The sequence below is a fragment of the Puntigrus tetrazona genome, unplaced genomic scaffold (assembly GCF_018831695.1).
Source record: "Puntigrus tetrazona isolate hp1 unplaced genomic scaffold, ASM1883169v1 S000000513, whole genome shotgun sequence".
In the NCBI taxonomy this organism is placed as follows: domain Eukaryota; kingdom Metazoa; phylum Chordata; class Actinopteri; order Cypriniformes; family Cyprinidae; genus Puntigrus; species Puntigrus tetrazona.
The window spans coordinates 727501-744567 of NW_025048150.1; the positions used below are offsets into that span (position 1 = coordinate 727501).

The 17067-nt window shown below is 39.0% G+C and overlaps 1 protein-coding gene across 2 annotated transcripts in view; it reads right to left on the reverse strand.

Annotated features, from left to right (window-relative positions):
- The window catches only part of LOC122334300 (neurexophilin-2), a 47389-nt gene extending 40619 nt beyond the window's left edge, over positions 1 to 6770 (reverse strand). For both annotated transcript variants that reach the window (XR_006248737.1, XM_043232088.1), the window contains exon 1: positions 5984 to 6770. Coding sequence is in view for 1 of the 2 variants with exons in the window: in XM_043232088.1 (XP_043088023.1) it covers positions 5984 to 6037 (54 nt within the window). In the remaining variant the exon portion in view is untranslated. The remainder of the gene's footprint in view (positions 1 to 5983) is intronic.
- Between the last annotated feature and the right edge of the window lie 10297 nt (positions 6771 to 17067).

Sequence of the window (17067 nt, forward strand, 5' to 3'; positions counted from 1 at the left end):
TTTAACTTTCATGATTTAGATGATTCGCTTGAGCTGATTCATTCATGTATTTTAAATCCGTACACTTTTGAAAGTTGCAATAAAGTGAAAGATTATTAAAAGCAGCACTAAATAAATTGATGTAGAAACCGTTTCAAAACTGCTGGTGAATTACAAAGAAACGGCACATAATTGAGTTCAAATAAATCGATTCGGAAAAAGGAATCAATTCGTTTGAAGAAATAACGATCTGTATTTATGTGTACGGCTGTAGTTATATGAACAACTATCTTATTTCTTTTTCCTCAGATTTGACCTGAATAAATAGATTTGAAATGCAGAAAGATATTAATATATACATTTACAAATTTATAAAAGCATAAAAAAGTAATAAACGTACAAATAAACATATTTATAATAACTACAGAGAGTTATTAAATTGAACATTTCAACATTTGTTAGCATATTTGTCTATAATTTTAAAATGTTATTTTATCTTCTGTAATAATGATAATAATAATAATGATAAATAATATACCTGTGTAAATAATTAATATTTAAAGTTGAATTGCATTTGTCAGTATATTTTGTATTTGTAAATGTTATAGATTCCATAATAATAATATTTTCTATTATTATTAATATAGCAGTGCAAATATTATTTAAAGTTATTGAATTTAATTTGTATTTCTAAATGTTATTTTATCCTCCATAATAACAATAATAATATAAATAAATACAAATATAGATTTTTTTTTAAAAATCTACAAATAACAAATGACTTAAAATCAACAGAAATAGCTGAAATTAATAACTGCTTCAGTTTGAGTTCTGATTAATATAATTAGTCATATTAATTAGCAAATTTCACAATTAGAAACTTTTTTGCATTTGGCCAAATTTACATGCATAAATGTGCATTATGGACTTTTTTTCTGATCATAATGCACACATTTTCTAGTAAATGATTCTTATAATAAAGGACTGATTCGGTTGAAGTAGTTCTTTCTTTCATCCGGTAAACGTTGGCTTTCTAGCACATATAGTTCTTGTCTTTGTCTTCTGGAGTGTGTTCATGTGTTAGATCTGGAGATGTTCTTTTAACTCTCATCTTAAAAAAATTATATTTCGCAGAGAGCCGCCATTTATACCGCTTGTCTTGCTTTTATTTATTGATGTAAGACGTGCGATAAATAATGTAATGAACACAAGGAAGTCATGTAGAGCATCACGCTGAACATCTCACAGGTGTATATATATATATATATATATATATATATATTTAAAAGATCTGAGAACTAGCCGGCTTAAAACAACAGGACGCTTACGTCTCTCCAAAACCCCATCGACACATACGGGCTGAAGCAAAGCATGCTGGGAAACAGAAAGCACGACTCCATTAACTGCATCTTTCACAAATTGAAATGCATTTCTAATGAGGAGGTTACTTTGTTTGAATTCTGTTTAAATTAAGTGCTTTTGTATAGTGCAGGGCTTTTTAGGTCGAGTTTTCAAACTTTACTTAAAAGAATATATTAAAAATGCATGACTCACAGTTAATTTATTACTAATTCTGGACAAATTTAGATAAATAAATGTACTTTTATTTTTTTGTTTTTAAAAAAGATTTCTTTTGCATTTGTCAGATTTATCAGTGTATTTGTTGACTTACCTTATTTCTAAATGTTATTTTATCCCGCATAATACCACTACTACTCATTTTTTATGACTTTTCTAAAAAATATTTCTCCTACAAATTTTGTAGTAAATTATTCTTATAATAAACGACTTAAAATCAGTAGAAGGTTCTTGGAAATGAACGCTTTGAATATATTCACGTCAGTGATGTATTAGGATTTTCAACAGGGACATTTTAAAATACAAAAAATATATAGTAAAAATTGTTGCAGTTGTTTAAACATTAAGAATATTGTGTACACATAAATTCATATAAAAATAAATAATTAAGTGAATTTAGTGTTTTAGATGAATTGGCCGTAGCTTTAAAAATGTCATGAGGTGCGACCATAATTTATACTAAAATAATTAATTTTGACGTATTGCATAAAAGTGTGCTTGACTGCAGGGTCAGAATTAACATGTTTATGTCGAGCGTTTATTTTACTTTGATTGAAAGTTAAATCCACCGAACAATAATTACATGCTCTAAATTATAGATATATATATTTGCATTTTTCATATATTGTACAAAGATTAAACAAACTGTCTGAAATTAGCCAAATTGCATACAAATCTATTCCAAATGATACTAAAATAAATGATTGAAGTATTATAAGTCATTCATTGAATATAACTGCCAATCTGGGACATATATGTGCAATGAAAGACACTCTGCATTGGTCGCACCACATGACATTTTCAGAATCAGTCAGAATTTACAGGCACAGAATTAGTCACCCGAACAAAACAAGCTAGCTTCCCATGAACGGTCACTTTTGAAACTTATTATAAAAATAAACACTTGAAATAACTTTATATTTATTGTTTTTTTGAGGTCATCCCAAATGATATACAAATTTGGTCACTACATACCAGCCAATAATTATTATTTTTTTGTGACAGTAAAAAGTAGAAAGACAGTAAAAAAAACCTGCTTGATGTTTATATGGGTCCTGGGCAAACTGGTATATGATGCAATGGTGGTTTCTCTGTGGTCGCACCACATGACATTTCATAAAATGGAGATTATCGGACAGAGTCTGTTTAAATGTTATGATGGAAATATAAATGAAAATTTTATACAGGATTACAAAACCCTTTGGAAATCATGTCAAATAGTGAAGAAAATAAATATGAATAAATTAAGAGTCATTTCAAAGACGGTCGCACCACATGATGTTTGGCACTTTGAATGACCGAAAAATTACAAATAACTAATGTTTTTAGTTGGTGCACACGTGGGAGAGGTACTTCTTTTTAATGCATTTAAATCTATTTTTAACTTAAAAAATGCTATCAGACACAAAATGGAGGCGTCACGTCATTGACTCGTAAGCCAAAAAAAAAGAGTTTACAATTAATTTATTACTAATTCTTGCACAATTTACATTTATTTTACAAAAATACTACTTGAAAGAAAGATATTGACGCATGTTTGAATGACCTTTGTCAGATTTATCAGTATATTTACATACTTATCTTTCTAATAATAAAAATATTTTTCCCTAAATAAAACAAATAACATTTTTCCAGTGAATTATTATTTGACTTAATACCAATACACATGACTGAAATTCTGTTCCAGATCAAGTTCTGCTTCATACAGGTTGTCATTTGAGTAAAAAATGGTCTTCTTTCAGTTTCTACATTTCACTGCTGGGTTTATAGATCACCGTTTGTTTTTAGATAGCTGAGTTTCGTCGTCACGTCACTTTATTTTGGACTCTCGTGCATGGTTGGCTCCGCCCACAGGCAGCTCTCATTGGTCCAGAATCTCGACCATAAACAAAGCAATGAACCTCTGATGTCGAGTCAAAAAACGCAGTACAGTTGTATAAAAATTGTATAAATGTTGTCATATTTTATCCTTACGATAAATGCCTTCAAGTAACTGGTTTGCTAATGCATTAATCGATTCAATCAAGAATTTAAGAGTAGAGAAAAAGTAATAAACCTGCTTGATGTTTATATGGGTCCTGGGCAAACTGGTATATGATGCAATGGTGGTTTCTCTGCGGTCGCACCACATGACATTTCATAAAATGGAGGTTATCGGACAGAGTCTGTTTAAATGTTATGATGGAAATATAAATGGAAATTTTACACAGGATTACAAAACCCTTTGGAAATCATGTCAAACAGTGAAGAAGATAAATAAACGAAATAAATAAAAACTGTATAAATGTTGTCATATTTTATCCTTACGATGAACGCCTTCAGGTAACTGGTTTGCCGATGCATTGATCGATTCAATCAAGAATTTAAGAGCAGAGTCCAGTGGTAGAAACGCCCCTGAAGGACAGATGAGTCTAGTCGTGTGGAGTCTGGTTAGGACAGGGTTTAAGTGAGACTAATCCACTGCCGGGTCAATAAGAAAACCACAGCGCACGACTTCCCCAATAATTCACTTTAATTGCGGCCTTCAGTCAAAGGAGAGCCGTTTATTTACTGTATTCATTAACCTGAAGACCACATCACATCTAACACACGAAGCCTAAAGAGCAGCACAATATCCTCTTAACATATCAATCATCAAAGAGGAGATGCGAGATGCACAAATAAAGGCTGGAGTCAGTAATACGATTGCTTTTATCATTAATATGATGGATTGCGCGGGTAACCGGGCGGGGTTTGAACGGGAGCGCGAGAACGACCTCCTGCCGCTGCAACTTTTATTTCTTTATTTCTCCTTTTGAACGGCAGCTTTGTAAATTGCATCCATTTGTTAAGACGGCGTCCGTTCCGCCGAGCGCACTTACGGCACGCGATGGGCCCCGAAAAGCAGCTCCCAAAAAAATAAAGGAAATACGTGCGTTCTCGCGCGCGCGGAGCTGAACACCGGGAACAAACACCGGGAGACCGGCGGGCCCTCGACGCGCGCCGCCGTAAAAACGTAGGCTCGGGTAAAATATGCTTTAATAATCGCTCCGCTTATAAAGAGTGAGGTATGGATCTTCGAAGCCTGAAAACGAGTCGCATTAAAAAACGAGATTATACCGGAGAAGAGGATGGAGACATTAATAACGCGGGGCCGCGCGAGCATTAAAGATCCGACTGTGATGCACGACTGCGATTTACTGCTGGCTCATTATGACATGATCACACTTACACGGGAAGTAATGGGATCATCAATAAGATGCTGAACAAATGCACTCGGCCGACCCCGAAACTCGCCTTTTTCCCTGCGCTTTATTGTTCTTAAAATACACTGCGGCTCAAGCAGCTGACTCCTCCGTGAAGAACCGTGAAGCGACGACGCGCCGGATCACAAACAGGAAGGATAATAAAGAAGATGCTTGTCAGAAAGGCTCGAGGTGTTTTATTTCAGGTTAGTTCTCTTCTCTGAAGCCTGAGGATCTCATAAGCGTAAAGGTGCTGAGGCTCCTCCACGTCGGGCCCCTGAGAGGCCGTGAGGAGCCGTGGGTCAGCGCCGGACGCAGATCTGGGTGGAACTTTCCTCAGGCAGGAGAACAATCAGACGAATTAGATCTGATGCGTTAAGTAGTGTTTTCCAGCACGCGCATGTGGTATCAATCTCAAATTGCTTCGAAGAAACAGATGCACATCCCAAAACATCTAGCTAGCTCTATTTTATCTAACAAACACACGCACACACACGCACATGCATACAGAAAAACACACACACACACACACTTTACATACAGTAGGTGGATTCATCTGAGCAGTCATCAGCAGCACAGGTATATTTGTAGCAATAAACAAAAATACACTGCATGGGTCAAAATTGTACATTTTTCTTTTTAATGCCAGAAATCAGGCAAGGGTCGTGTTCCATGAAGAATTTCCTACCGTAGATATATCAAAACTTCATTTTTGATCAGTAACATTCATTGCCAAGAACTTCAATTAAAGGCGATTTTCTCAGTATTTTGATTTTTTTTTTGTTTTTTGCCCCCTGATTCCAGATTTTCAAATCAGCCAAACATCGTCCTATCCTAACAAACCACGCATCAACGGGAAGCTTATTCACTCAGCTTTCACTCGACGCGTAAATCTCAGTTCCAATCATCTGACCCTTACGACTGGTTTCGGGCTCCAGGGTCACATGACTAGACTTATTTAAAACGCTATGCATCTTCGTAATTTTAAACTCACGGTATATAGCACCACCTGACATCGTGCTGTGATTTCTCGCTCTCTTTTTATTTTAAAGAAGCGCGCAAAACCCAATCCCTTCACGCGCGAGCGGGCGACTTGAACAAGTTCTGGTTTGGAACGCAGCCCCAAGTTCGCGCCCGTTTGATCGAAAGCGTTATTTGCGTCACATTTCCAGGTGCTAAACTCACAGAAACGTGCTTCGTACCTTTCTCAGAATCCATTGGCCGAACAGCAGAACGCTCCAGCAGAGCAGCCTCATCGTTCGCGAACACTAGTCCCGTTGAGCAAACATAAACCGGACACAAATCACCGAGCGGAAAACATCCGAGAGGAACGAACTCTGTGACTGACTGCGAGAACAGACCCGCGCTCTCGGAGTTATTAAGGCAGCCAACGAGGTTCAGCTCTCGAAGTCCTTGTCATTAGTGAAGCGCACATCCATTCGCGCGTTTACGGAGGTGAAAAGTTGGCGCAGGAACGGTGCAAACTTGTGCTGTCAGCTGGCGTTCTCGCCTAATGCCCTCATTACCGCGCCCGTTTGGTGTTTAAAAAAGAAACTGTGTTGCGTTCTCTCTCTCTCTCTCTCTCTCTCTCTCTCTCTCTCTCTCTGAAGCGCACGCTCAGTGCAGACTTTGCGTCTCTCTCTCTCTCTCTCTCTCTCTCTCTCTCTCTCTCTCGCGAGCGCGCGCGCGCTGAACGTGCGAATATCGGGTTTAAACGCCAACAGGTCGAGCAGCGCGTCTCACGAAACGCCGCCCAAACTTCTCCCCACTCGTCGCGCTCCCAGATGCGCCCTGCGCCCGCCACACGCTCCGGACGAGGCTCTTCGGAGACGCGCAACTTGGCGAGAACGCGAGGTTTACAAATAGCACGAAAGAGATGAACAAATCTTCCCAAAGGCGATTTTAATTTTGAATGGCTCTAAAGTGCATCTTGTCTCACAGCTGTTCGCCGTGTTAAAATATGAAACGCGCAATCTGTGCCGGCGGCGCGAGACGCGGCTCCTTTCGGAATAAATGTTTTTTTTCCCCCCCGTTTTTTTTTTTCGGTCAATTCAAAATCTTTAAAAAGCGTCGCGGACGCGAGGAACGAGAGAGAGAAGCAGACGTGCGTCATGTCGTGCATGTTAGACGAGGAGACGAACGCCTCAAAGTTTTATGTCCGTCATCACCTCTGATTGATCTGCAGCTGGAGACCAGTGAAGCCCTTCATCGCCCCCTTGCGAATGACAAGTGATGCACACAGCAATTAAAGCCCACTCTTCATCCGAAGCGAATTACAAACAAGGACAACAAAAGCAATCAAAATCAACAAAAGAGCGACGATATGCAACTGCTCTGACAAGTCGCGGGTAAATAAAAAGAATGCATCAATGCTGTTTTGTTTACTGTATAATAAATAAAAAGAACAGAGAATGTTTTTCAAATAACAGAATTAGGATAGAGCTCGAGTGTTACATAAAATAATTGTGAGATGAAATTATTTCACGTAAAAGCATATGCTGCTGACAAGAACACTGAAAGTGACTAAAAATCCTATAAACGCACTGCTGAGAAAAAACCAGAACCATGGCGGGGTCTGTGATGGTTTTACTGGTTATAATGGAAACAGTACAGTCCTGTACTCTCTGGTCACCTTCTACTGGTGGCTTGTTAAAAACTCAATTCTAATGCATTGAAAAACGATTTATTGAAAGTGTTGAAAGTTAGTATGTTTATTTAAATGTTGAAATATATATCTAAAATAAATCGCCTGCAACCACTTTCCTAAAGAACTTTTATCCCCTAAACACACTACAGAAAGCGATTTTTTATGTTTTTTTTATGGTTAAAAGTTATGGTTAGCGTCATGCAATTGCATTTGTAGCGGAAACCAACTTCTGAGACGGTGTCTATTGTTGTTTTGCACCAGCGTTAAACGACAGTATACACCGCTGGGAACGAAAACGATTAATCGAACAGAACGGCCTTAAGAACAAATAGGCCCCCTACAGCGGGCCCCTCCTCACTACTGTCAAGAGCACTAAAAAGGTGACTGCAAAGCCTCCAAAACAACGCTCTTTCACAACTCCACCACATTTTCTAAGTAGATTGCCTTCATGGATACATATTTTCGGTTGGTTTCGTTCCCATTGCGATCCCGCGGCTCGCGCGCTATTGAAGCTGGCAGGTGATTTTGGCGGGCTTCTAAAGCGCGCGCGCTCTTCTATTTCTCGGAGAACCGCGCAAATGAATGAACACGGCCGGGCAAAATGAGCGCAATTTTCTCACGCAGCCGCTCATCTTTCCACTTGGCCCTCTGCAAATCAACGCAGTCGTTCCGGCACGACGAGAGGAGAGTTCGCGCGGTGTGTATGTGCGCTCGTTTACCACAGACGCTGAGGAGCAGCACGCTTCTGACACAGGCGGCCGCCATGTTTCCCGCCTGAAAGCACGGCACGCAAAACGGTCGCACGCGCCTTTGGGGGTTTCTTGCATCTAGATAACGATATAATGACTGTCAAGAAAATAAGCATACATTGTTAAGTCGTAGTGTCTCGTCACATCCACCTTTCTCCTGAGCGGTTTAAATTATGGGGGGCACTTCCGGTTAGAGAAGATCTGCTCAAAAAAGGCTGCAACGAATAATCCTTACGCGTCATTTTGACTGAATGGGCTGTGCGTTTTCATTCGTTTACAAAAAAGTCGGGAGAATAGCGTCACTTTGGTATATTAATGTGATGTGAAAAACAATATCTATTTTTTTAAATGATGTTTTCTGCTGTAAATGAGTGAAAACCCCCACATGCACTGTGCATGCACGTCTCTTCACATGTTTTCAGACAGATACCGTAAAATGTCGTTTTTTCCAAATATACGTTGCTAAGTCCGTAATGAGTTATTAACGGTAAGCTTTTGCACATTTCAGTTTCTTCTTAATGCTCAGCAGTTGCTCGTTGGTTGTCATTGCGTTCATAGCCGACCTTTTGCCGATTGTTTGAACAGAAGATACTCCCGTTATTTGCGGCGAAGGTGAACGCTGCTGTTTAAATGGTGTTTTTCATCTTTGAACAGTGGAGTGTTACACTGAAACACCTGAAGGAGCTTTAAGATCACAACCTGCAATCCTCTAAATTGAATTCTGCTTTTTGAGGTTGTTCATCCACGCACTGTTCGTTTACATAAGCAATGCACAACCGTAGCCATACGGTAACTCTGCGAAAGCAACACAAACAAAAAAAGCGCATTTAATTGAAGAACTGAACACCTATGCATGCATTGACTTATTCAGCGTTAGTGCAGTGCTGAAGGTGCTTAGATTCTGTAGTTTGTTAATAGAAAACCACACAGTGGTAAAGATTCTTTGTTTAGACTTCCACTGTCGCCACAAACAGTAAATCACAATGACAAAGCCAAATTGCTAATTACATCAGGACCATTTAAGAACAGAACGAGCCAGGTTCGCTTTAGAAGAACACAAATCATAGAGAGAGAGAGTACGGGGCGCTTAAAACCTACACACGACCTGTCAGATATCTGAGGTCGCCAGCTTTTTCTCGCTGGGAACTTTGCAGAAACTCGGTATTTTGGTGCGACCAAAAAAAAAACGGTGCAACCGGAATCTTACAGGAGAACGCTCAATATACCGTAACGCACCCGGAGTGAAATAAAACGAATGGTTTTGTGAATCGCCGGCCGATCCCGCTCAGGTTTGATGAGAAACCCACATTAGCATTTTGCTGACCTTTAACTTATGATAATATAAACTCTCAGCATTATCGACCGGGAAAGAGAACAACGCTGCAAGTTGTCGGGCGGTTCATTTCATTTGTTTGCAAGAAAAAAAGAGTTTCATATGAAAGAAGCTTCCTGTTTTCACTTTCCTGTGGGCTCCTATCGGGAAAAAACCTTTTTAGGGATTAGAAACGCAATCAAGAGGATTTCTACAGGGATACCTTCACAGTTTACTACATTCTGAAGTAAATGCACAGTATTTAGAAATATTTCATTTTAATTAAAGTTTTAATTTATCATTTAACACACATAAAATAAACCTTAAAACTTCTCTGTTATGACTCAGTTACTTGCAATATTAAACATTTGAATTTATAATTTGTTTAGTTAGAACAACTTTATAAAAAGTAGGGTGAAAGTACTTGAGGTTTTAAATTCTGTTTAATTTGACATTTCAGTTTTTTTTTTATTTAACTTGGCAGAAACCAATTTAAATGGAAATGAGAAATCGATGTCAACTAAAACGTGAAACATTTGAAAGAAAATAACGATTGAAATAAAATTATTTATTTGGTTGAATTAAGAAAAAAGCTTAAATGAACCTAAAAAAGTAAAATATTTCATGCAACAAAAAAAGTAAACAAATGTATTTATTTATCTATTATTATTAGGATTTATGTAAAAGTCAAAAAGTTAAGTAAACAAATGTTTTTATTTATTATTAGTAGTATGATTTATATAAAAGTCAAAAAATTAAGTAAACAAATGTTTATTACTGTCTGCCTCTTTAAGATGAATCGCTTCCCAGATGTAGGATGCTTTGGATAAAATGACTGAATGTTAAAGTATTATTATTACTATTATTTGTTTTACAGTGAGATGTAGATGTGATCTGATCACTCAAACTTCATTCAGAAGTGTTCAGTAAAACACACAGCTACTGTAAAGAAAACCAGCATCCGGACCGTACCCAGCCCGAACACACACACACACACACACACACACACACACACATGCACACTCACACACGCACACACACACACACACACACACACACTCACACACACACACACACACTCACACACACACCTGCACACACGCACACACACACACACACACTCACACACACACACACACACACACACACACACACACACACACACACACACACACACACACACACACACACACACACACACACACACACACACACTCACACACACACCTGCACACACGCACACACACTCACACACACACACACACACACACACACACACACACACACACACACACACACACACACACACACACACACACACACACACACACACACACACACACACACACACACACACACACACACACACACACTCACACACACACACTGCACACACACACTCACACACACACACACACACACGCAGAACACCTGCACTAGCTCTGGAGAGAACGGTGATGCATGTATTAATATATATATATATATGTGTGTGTGTGTGTGTGTGTGTGTGTGTGTGTGTGTGTACTGTATGCATGTGCTTGTGTTTGCTGGAATGTGTGTCTCCAGGCTCAGCAACATTTCCATGATGAGGTGACACAGGCCACACATCTCTAATGAGAGCTTTTGTTTGTGTAAAACCCTCATTTCCCCCGCTGGGTGTGTGTGTGTGTGTGTGTGTGTGTTCTACGGCCGACTAATATGATTGGAGAGCCTGTCATATAGTTGTGTTTATTCAGATGGATACTGCGGTGCGCATTACTGCAGGACCGGGATGTTTAGAGGAATTATGATTATATCTTTGTCATTTTAATGCGATTCAGGCCGATATTTCACTGGCTGAGAGACAGACATGTAATGGGTGTCAGGTAGAAGTAGAGGAATGAGATTATATTATATCGCGCTGACAGGAGAGAGAAGTGATTTCTGCACATTTTTTTCTCATTAATCGGTGATACTTCCATGTGTTTCAGAGCGAATCTTCAAGAAAAAGAGCTTCATAGACCAGAGACTTAAAGCAGGTAGACTACAACCTCATGGATCCTTAGGCAATGGAATGCAATTTCTATGCAAAAACACATGCATACTCTATGCAAACATAAACACACACACAATATGATGGAACAACAGAAATGATGTAATGATGTAGAGATTTGATGTAACCACTCGTATTTTAAAAACGCAGGTACATGCATACATAAAGTATGTAATATAAGTAGAAACAATAATATTAAGTCATTATATTTAAGTTATATATTATAAAACACACACACATACACACACACACACACACACACACACACACATTTATTCTTATTTCTTAGTTTTAGTATTTATTTAATAATATTTTATTGTGTTAATTAAAAATATTAAATGATATAATATATAAAATAATAAAGCAAAAAAATTATATTGCAAAAACACTGATAAGAAGGTAAAGCATTTAATATATATATATATATATATATATATATATATATATATATATATATATATATATATATATATATATATATATATATATATATATATATATATATATAAATAGCCAATATACAAGCACCTATAACAGCAAATTAATTTAATTGTATTATATAGTAAAACAGAACTTAACATATATATATATATCATATATATTGGATGAGACATCTAAAATAGCTAATATACAGAATCCCGTCATCGTTTTTTGTGTTATTATACACCTGAACTGGTATATATCGTCTATTTCAGTCAGAATCTAGAGTCTAAAAACTCCCAGTTCTATTCGATATGAATTTGACGGTTTTCGGTGTTTTTTTTTTTCTTCATAACGTGACGCTTCATTGGTTCACTTTACAAAAGCAAGAAGAAAAACGCACAAAATGAACTCCTTTCAGCGGATTACACAATTAGCGCGACATGAAAAGCGTTATCAGACGCGTGTGTGTCAGGAGGTTTCTGACCGCGCTCGAGGCTCTCTTGTGCCTGGATTCGCAGCACAGTATTTTTAAGTAACTACAGTTATAAATGACCAAAAATAATCTGGCAGCTCAGCGGTACGCTGGCCTGTCAGACCTCCACTCCTCCCCATCTGTCTTGGCTTCCCCCCCACCTCATTAGGATTCATATCCCAGAAAGGTGACTCTTCCAGCGGGCACGGTGACAGCCGGGTTCAGACGCCTGCAGGCAGAAACAGTGACAGGTAACAGCCAGCTCTCTGGGGGGCGAGCGAGGCAGAGGGAGAGAGGGAGAGAGAGAGAGAGAGATGAGCTGGATCATCAAGTCAAAGATGCTTCCTGTACAGATATTACCAGCAGAGATGTACTTTACTAAACACTGCTGCGATCTGGAACTCGGACTGATTTTTCTACCGTAAATGCATTGATGATCAGCTTGCTTTGGCAAACACTGTAATAACGCTGCATGACAAATTCATTTATTACAGTTTACTGATTTGCATTAAATTGCAACTTGATACTTGAGTCTATGCAGTCGTGGGTAGAGGGATTTTAACGATTGACGATTGTTGCAATGTATTGCCAAAACAATTCAATTCACAATTCAGTTCAATTCGGTTCAGTATGGGCTTTATTGGCATGACAGCTGTTACAATGTATCGCCAAAACAATTCAGTTCAATTCTATTTGATATGTGTTCCGCTGGCGTTGTTACAGTGTGTTTCCAAAGCAATTCAGGTCAATTCTATTCAATTGAAATAAGCTTTATTGGCATGGCTGTGTATTTCCCAACGTTGCCAAAGCAATAAATATATTTTACAGAAATAGAGAAAAAGTGGGAAGGTTTCGTCTCATCCTGTCCGATCTCATGGCAGTTCGTACATATTTTACGAGGGGGATAATTTGCACAAACTTGCACGAACGCACTCGTACGAATTCATATGATTTCTTTTACAATTTTTTTACGAAGTAGCACAAATTAGCCACCTCGTGACACATGTCCGAATTGCTCACGAGACCGTGTTTATCTCAACGAGGAAGAAGAAAACAGAGCAGTTGTGAAGGGAGAAGAGGGATCCGCCTTTGTCCCTCGTCTGACGGCTGGAGGACACACACTGCGCTGCCAGGTGGATACACTTTTCTTTCTCTCCCAAAATATAGGAGAGTTTCTCTGTTCTCTCTCTCTCTGCTGCTCCCTGTGGAGAGCTTCCCATCATCTCCAGCAAATCTCAGTCGGACGCTTGACTCATCCCTGACTCCAAAACACAGCCACAAACACAGGTTTACAACCGCAGCCGTAAACTGACACAGAATACAGGTTAGGCAGAGCGACACACACACACACACACACACACAGGAGACCTGGAGCCTCGACACTGATTGTAACCTTTGTAAAAGTTTAATGCAGCGGGTGCCGGAGTGTTCTGGATTCTCTTGGGAAGAAACCAATAGTCCTGCTCCCTCTGTGGATGTTAGTCAGGTCACACACTACATGTACTTTGACATTAATGAATGTGAATGCTATTTTCTTTTTGTAAAAGCGTGAGACTTGATGCATTAGCTGCTACTGGTAAATAATTAAGAGTAAGAGTAATTGCAGTAAATGGTAAAACTAATTGCGCTACAAATCAGTGTGTTTATAATTAAATTATATATATATATATATATATATATATATATATATATATATATATATATATATATATATACACACACACACACACATTTATTTGGTAATTAAAAAGTATAAATATATAACTAAGTATAAATATTTGCACTAAAACCTGTGTGTATTATTATATGAATAGTAAAAAGAATGAATGAGTGAATAAATAATAAATAATAATAAGAATAATTTAGAATTATGATGAAGCATTAAATAAACGATTGATAATCATTATTCTCCCCAGCTCCTCTCTCCACACGTGTTGCTGGTATTGCTTTAAAAAAGTCATGATCAGAAAACAAACAGCAGTCTGCAGCGTTTAACAGCATGACGAGCAGCTAGAAAACTCAAAAGTGTGGCACGTTACAGTTAAAAATGGCTGCGCCTGCTATTACTTTTAATAATATAGATGGATAGATGTGAATGAAAAACCTGGAAAATTCTGATTTCGAACACGGCACGCTGTACGGACCTTTTGTTCCTCACCACCTCGCTTTCGTTCGTGTCAAATTAAATCTGCCATCTACCACTGGACCTCCTGCTCCTGCCTTACAGCCAAAATACTAGTGGTTTGTAACCTCTAGAAATCCTCGCTCGCACACTTCTGCTCACCGACGGCTAGACCTCACAGCTCCTTACTCACCACGTCTTTCCCATTCAGTCAGACTATTAGCTCCAAAAGAGGACCAAAAAATTGCTCCAAAAAAAGCATAACAGGCTTTCTGATATTAAATGATGCATGTGTGGAAAAAAGATCTAATTAAAATATCCTCCTCTGCAGCAGTTTTTTTTTTAATTCGAATATTTGAGTAAAATTATTTTTTCCAAACAGTTTGAAGATGCCTGGGCATCGAGGTTATGAGTGTCGGTGCTGGAATCCGGTCCCATTCTTGCCTGATATATGTTTCCGGCTGCTAAAGAGTTTGCGTTTGCCCAGTATATTTAGTTTAATGATGCTCCAAATGTTCTCTACAGGTGAAAGATCTGGAGCATTGTCCTGCTGAAACACACCAGGCCTTCCCTGAAATAGACGTCATCCGGAGGGGAGCATATGTTGCTCTAAAACCTTTATATACCTTTCAGCATTCATAGTGCCTTCCAGAACATGAAGCTGCTCGTACAGTATACACTTATACACCTCCATACCATCAGAGAAGCTGCTTCTGAACGCTGAGAACTGGAAGATCTGCGTCTGTGATTTCCAACAAGATTGTCAAATTTGGACTCTTCTGACTACACAACGCTTTACTAAAACGGTCCATTTTAAATGAGTCTTGACCCACAGGACACGATGGAGCCTCTGTTCACATATGGCTTCCTTTTTGCATCATAGAGCTTTCGTTGGCATCTGCAGAGGGCTTGGAGGATTGTGTTTACCGACAGAGGTTTCTGGAAGTATTCCTGGGCCCATTCGGCAATGTCTGACAGAATCACGTGATGAGTGTCATCTGAGGACCTGAAGACCACGAGCATCCAACAAAGATCTTCAACCTTGTCCCTTATACAGAGATTTGAATCTTTTGATGATCTTATGCACTGTAGATGATGAGATTTGCAAAGCCTTCGCCATTTAGCATCGAGGAACATTGTTTTCCACAAACTTTTAATGCTCTCTTTCACAGACTGGAGATCTTTACTTCTGAGAGACTCATCTCTTTTATAGCTAATCATGTCACAGACCTGATGTCAATTAATGTAATTAGTTGCTAGATGTTCTCCCAGCTGAACCTTTTCAGAATTTCTTGCTTTTTCAGCCCTTTGTTGCCAACTTTTTCAGCCCTGTAGCAGGCAACAAATTTTAAAGGAGATCAAATCTCTCCGTTATGTTTTATTGTGCATACAATATCGGCTCAGGCGATTTGAATGTCTTTTATTTTTCATTTTATTCAAATGTAAAAAAAACAAAAACATTTCCAAATCTACTGACGTCACGATGCTACTGTATTCAATGGCATTACTTATCTAGCTCTAATCTTTATATGCAACTATAAGGCATTAAGATATTGAGATATTTAGTTCCAAAAATCCATATTAGTTGAGTCCTCACCACAGCTATAACAACGACGCTGGATATGTGTGACGATAACGTTCAAAAGCAAAAGCAAGTTTTCAAATATCCATCATGACGCCATATTCTTCCGGCGACTGTGTGAAAATTGCACTTCGAAACATTGCACATCTGCAATAAAAGGTGTCAGAGATCTGCTGCCTCTGGTGGTTTCTTTGGGAACTGCAGTGATATGTACTTGTTGGTACGTATTTTGTGCATCAAGGTGCGTTTATGCCGTGAGACCGGGTGGAACGTAACAGATGACGTCACATGGATTATTTTAATGATGTCCTCGCTGCTTTTCTGGACCTTGATCACGTTGGGATCCTTGCTGTCCGTGGAGCGTCAGAGAGCTCTCTGACTTCAGAAATATATATTTGGCTAATAATCCGATTACGTAACGCTCACATTCACCTCAACCCCGTTACGGACAGACCCTGCTTAGTCATCAAGAGAGCGGTCTTAATAACGGAGCTCCAGCAGGCAGGCCGTCCTCGACTCTCACACCCGCGTGATTAGTGAGAACAACCCCACCGAGCTCCGCTGACCGCCGCTCATTATTCACAGAGAAAACCAGGGTCAGCGGTCCGGCGTGAGGAGACGAGCCTCTGATGAGCGACACGGGACATTACAGTTCATTATTCCCCGCTTATTCGCAGAAGTACGGAGGTGGTAATGAACGGCTGCCGGGCCTCTTCCGCCGCCGACTTCACAGAGCCTCCGATTAACAACCGAACCACTAACCGCCGTCCACACAAAAAGCAGGCAGAAAGCACAAGAATATATAAATACGTATATACTTTTTATGACTTTCACACCCTGAGAGGAGCTGGAGACATCAGCTGGCAGGAGCAATTAAAATGTGAAGCTGTGGAGAGACTCGTTAATTACACCGACTGCGTGCCGGAGAGGCAAGACAGAAAGCCCAC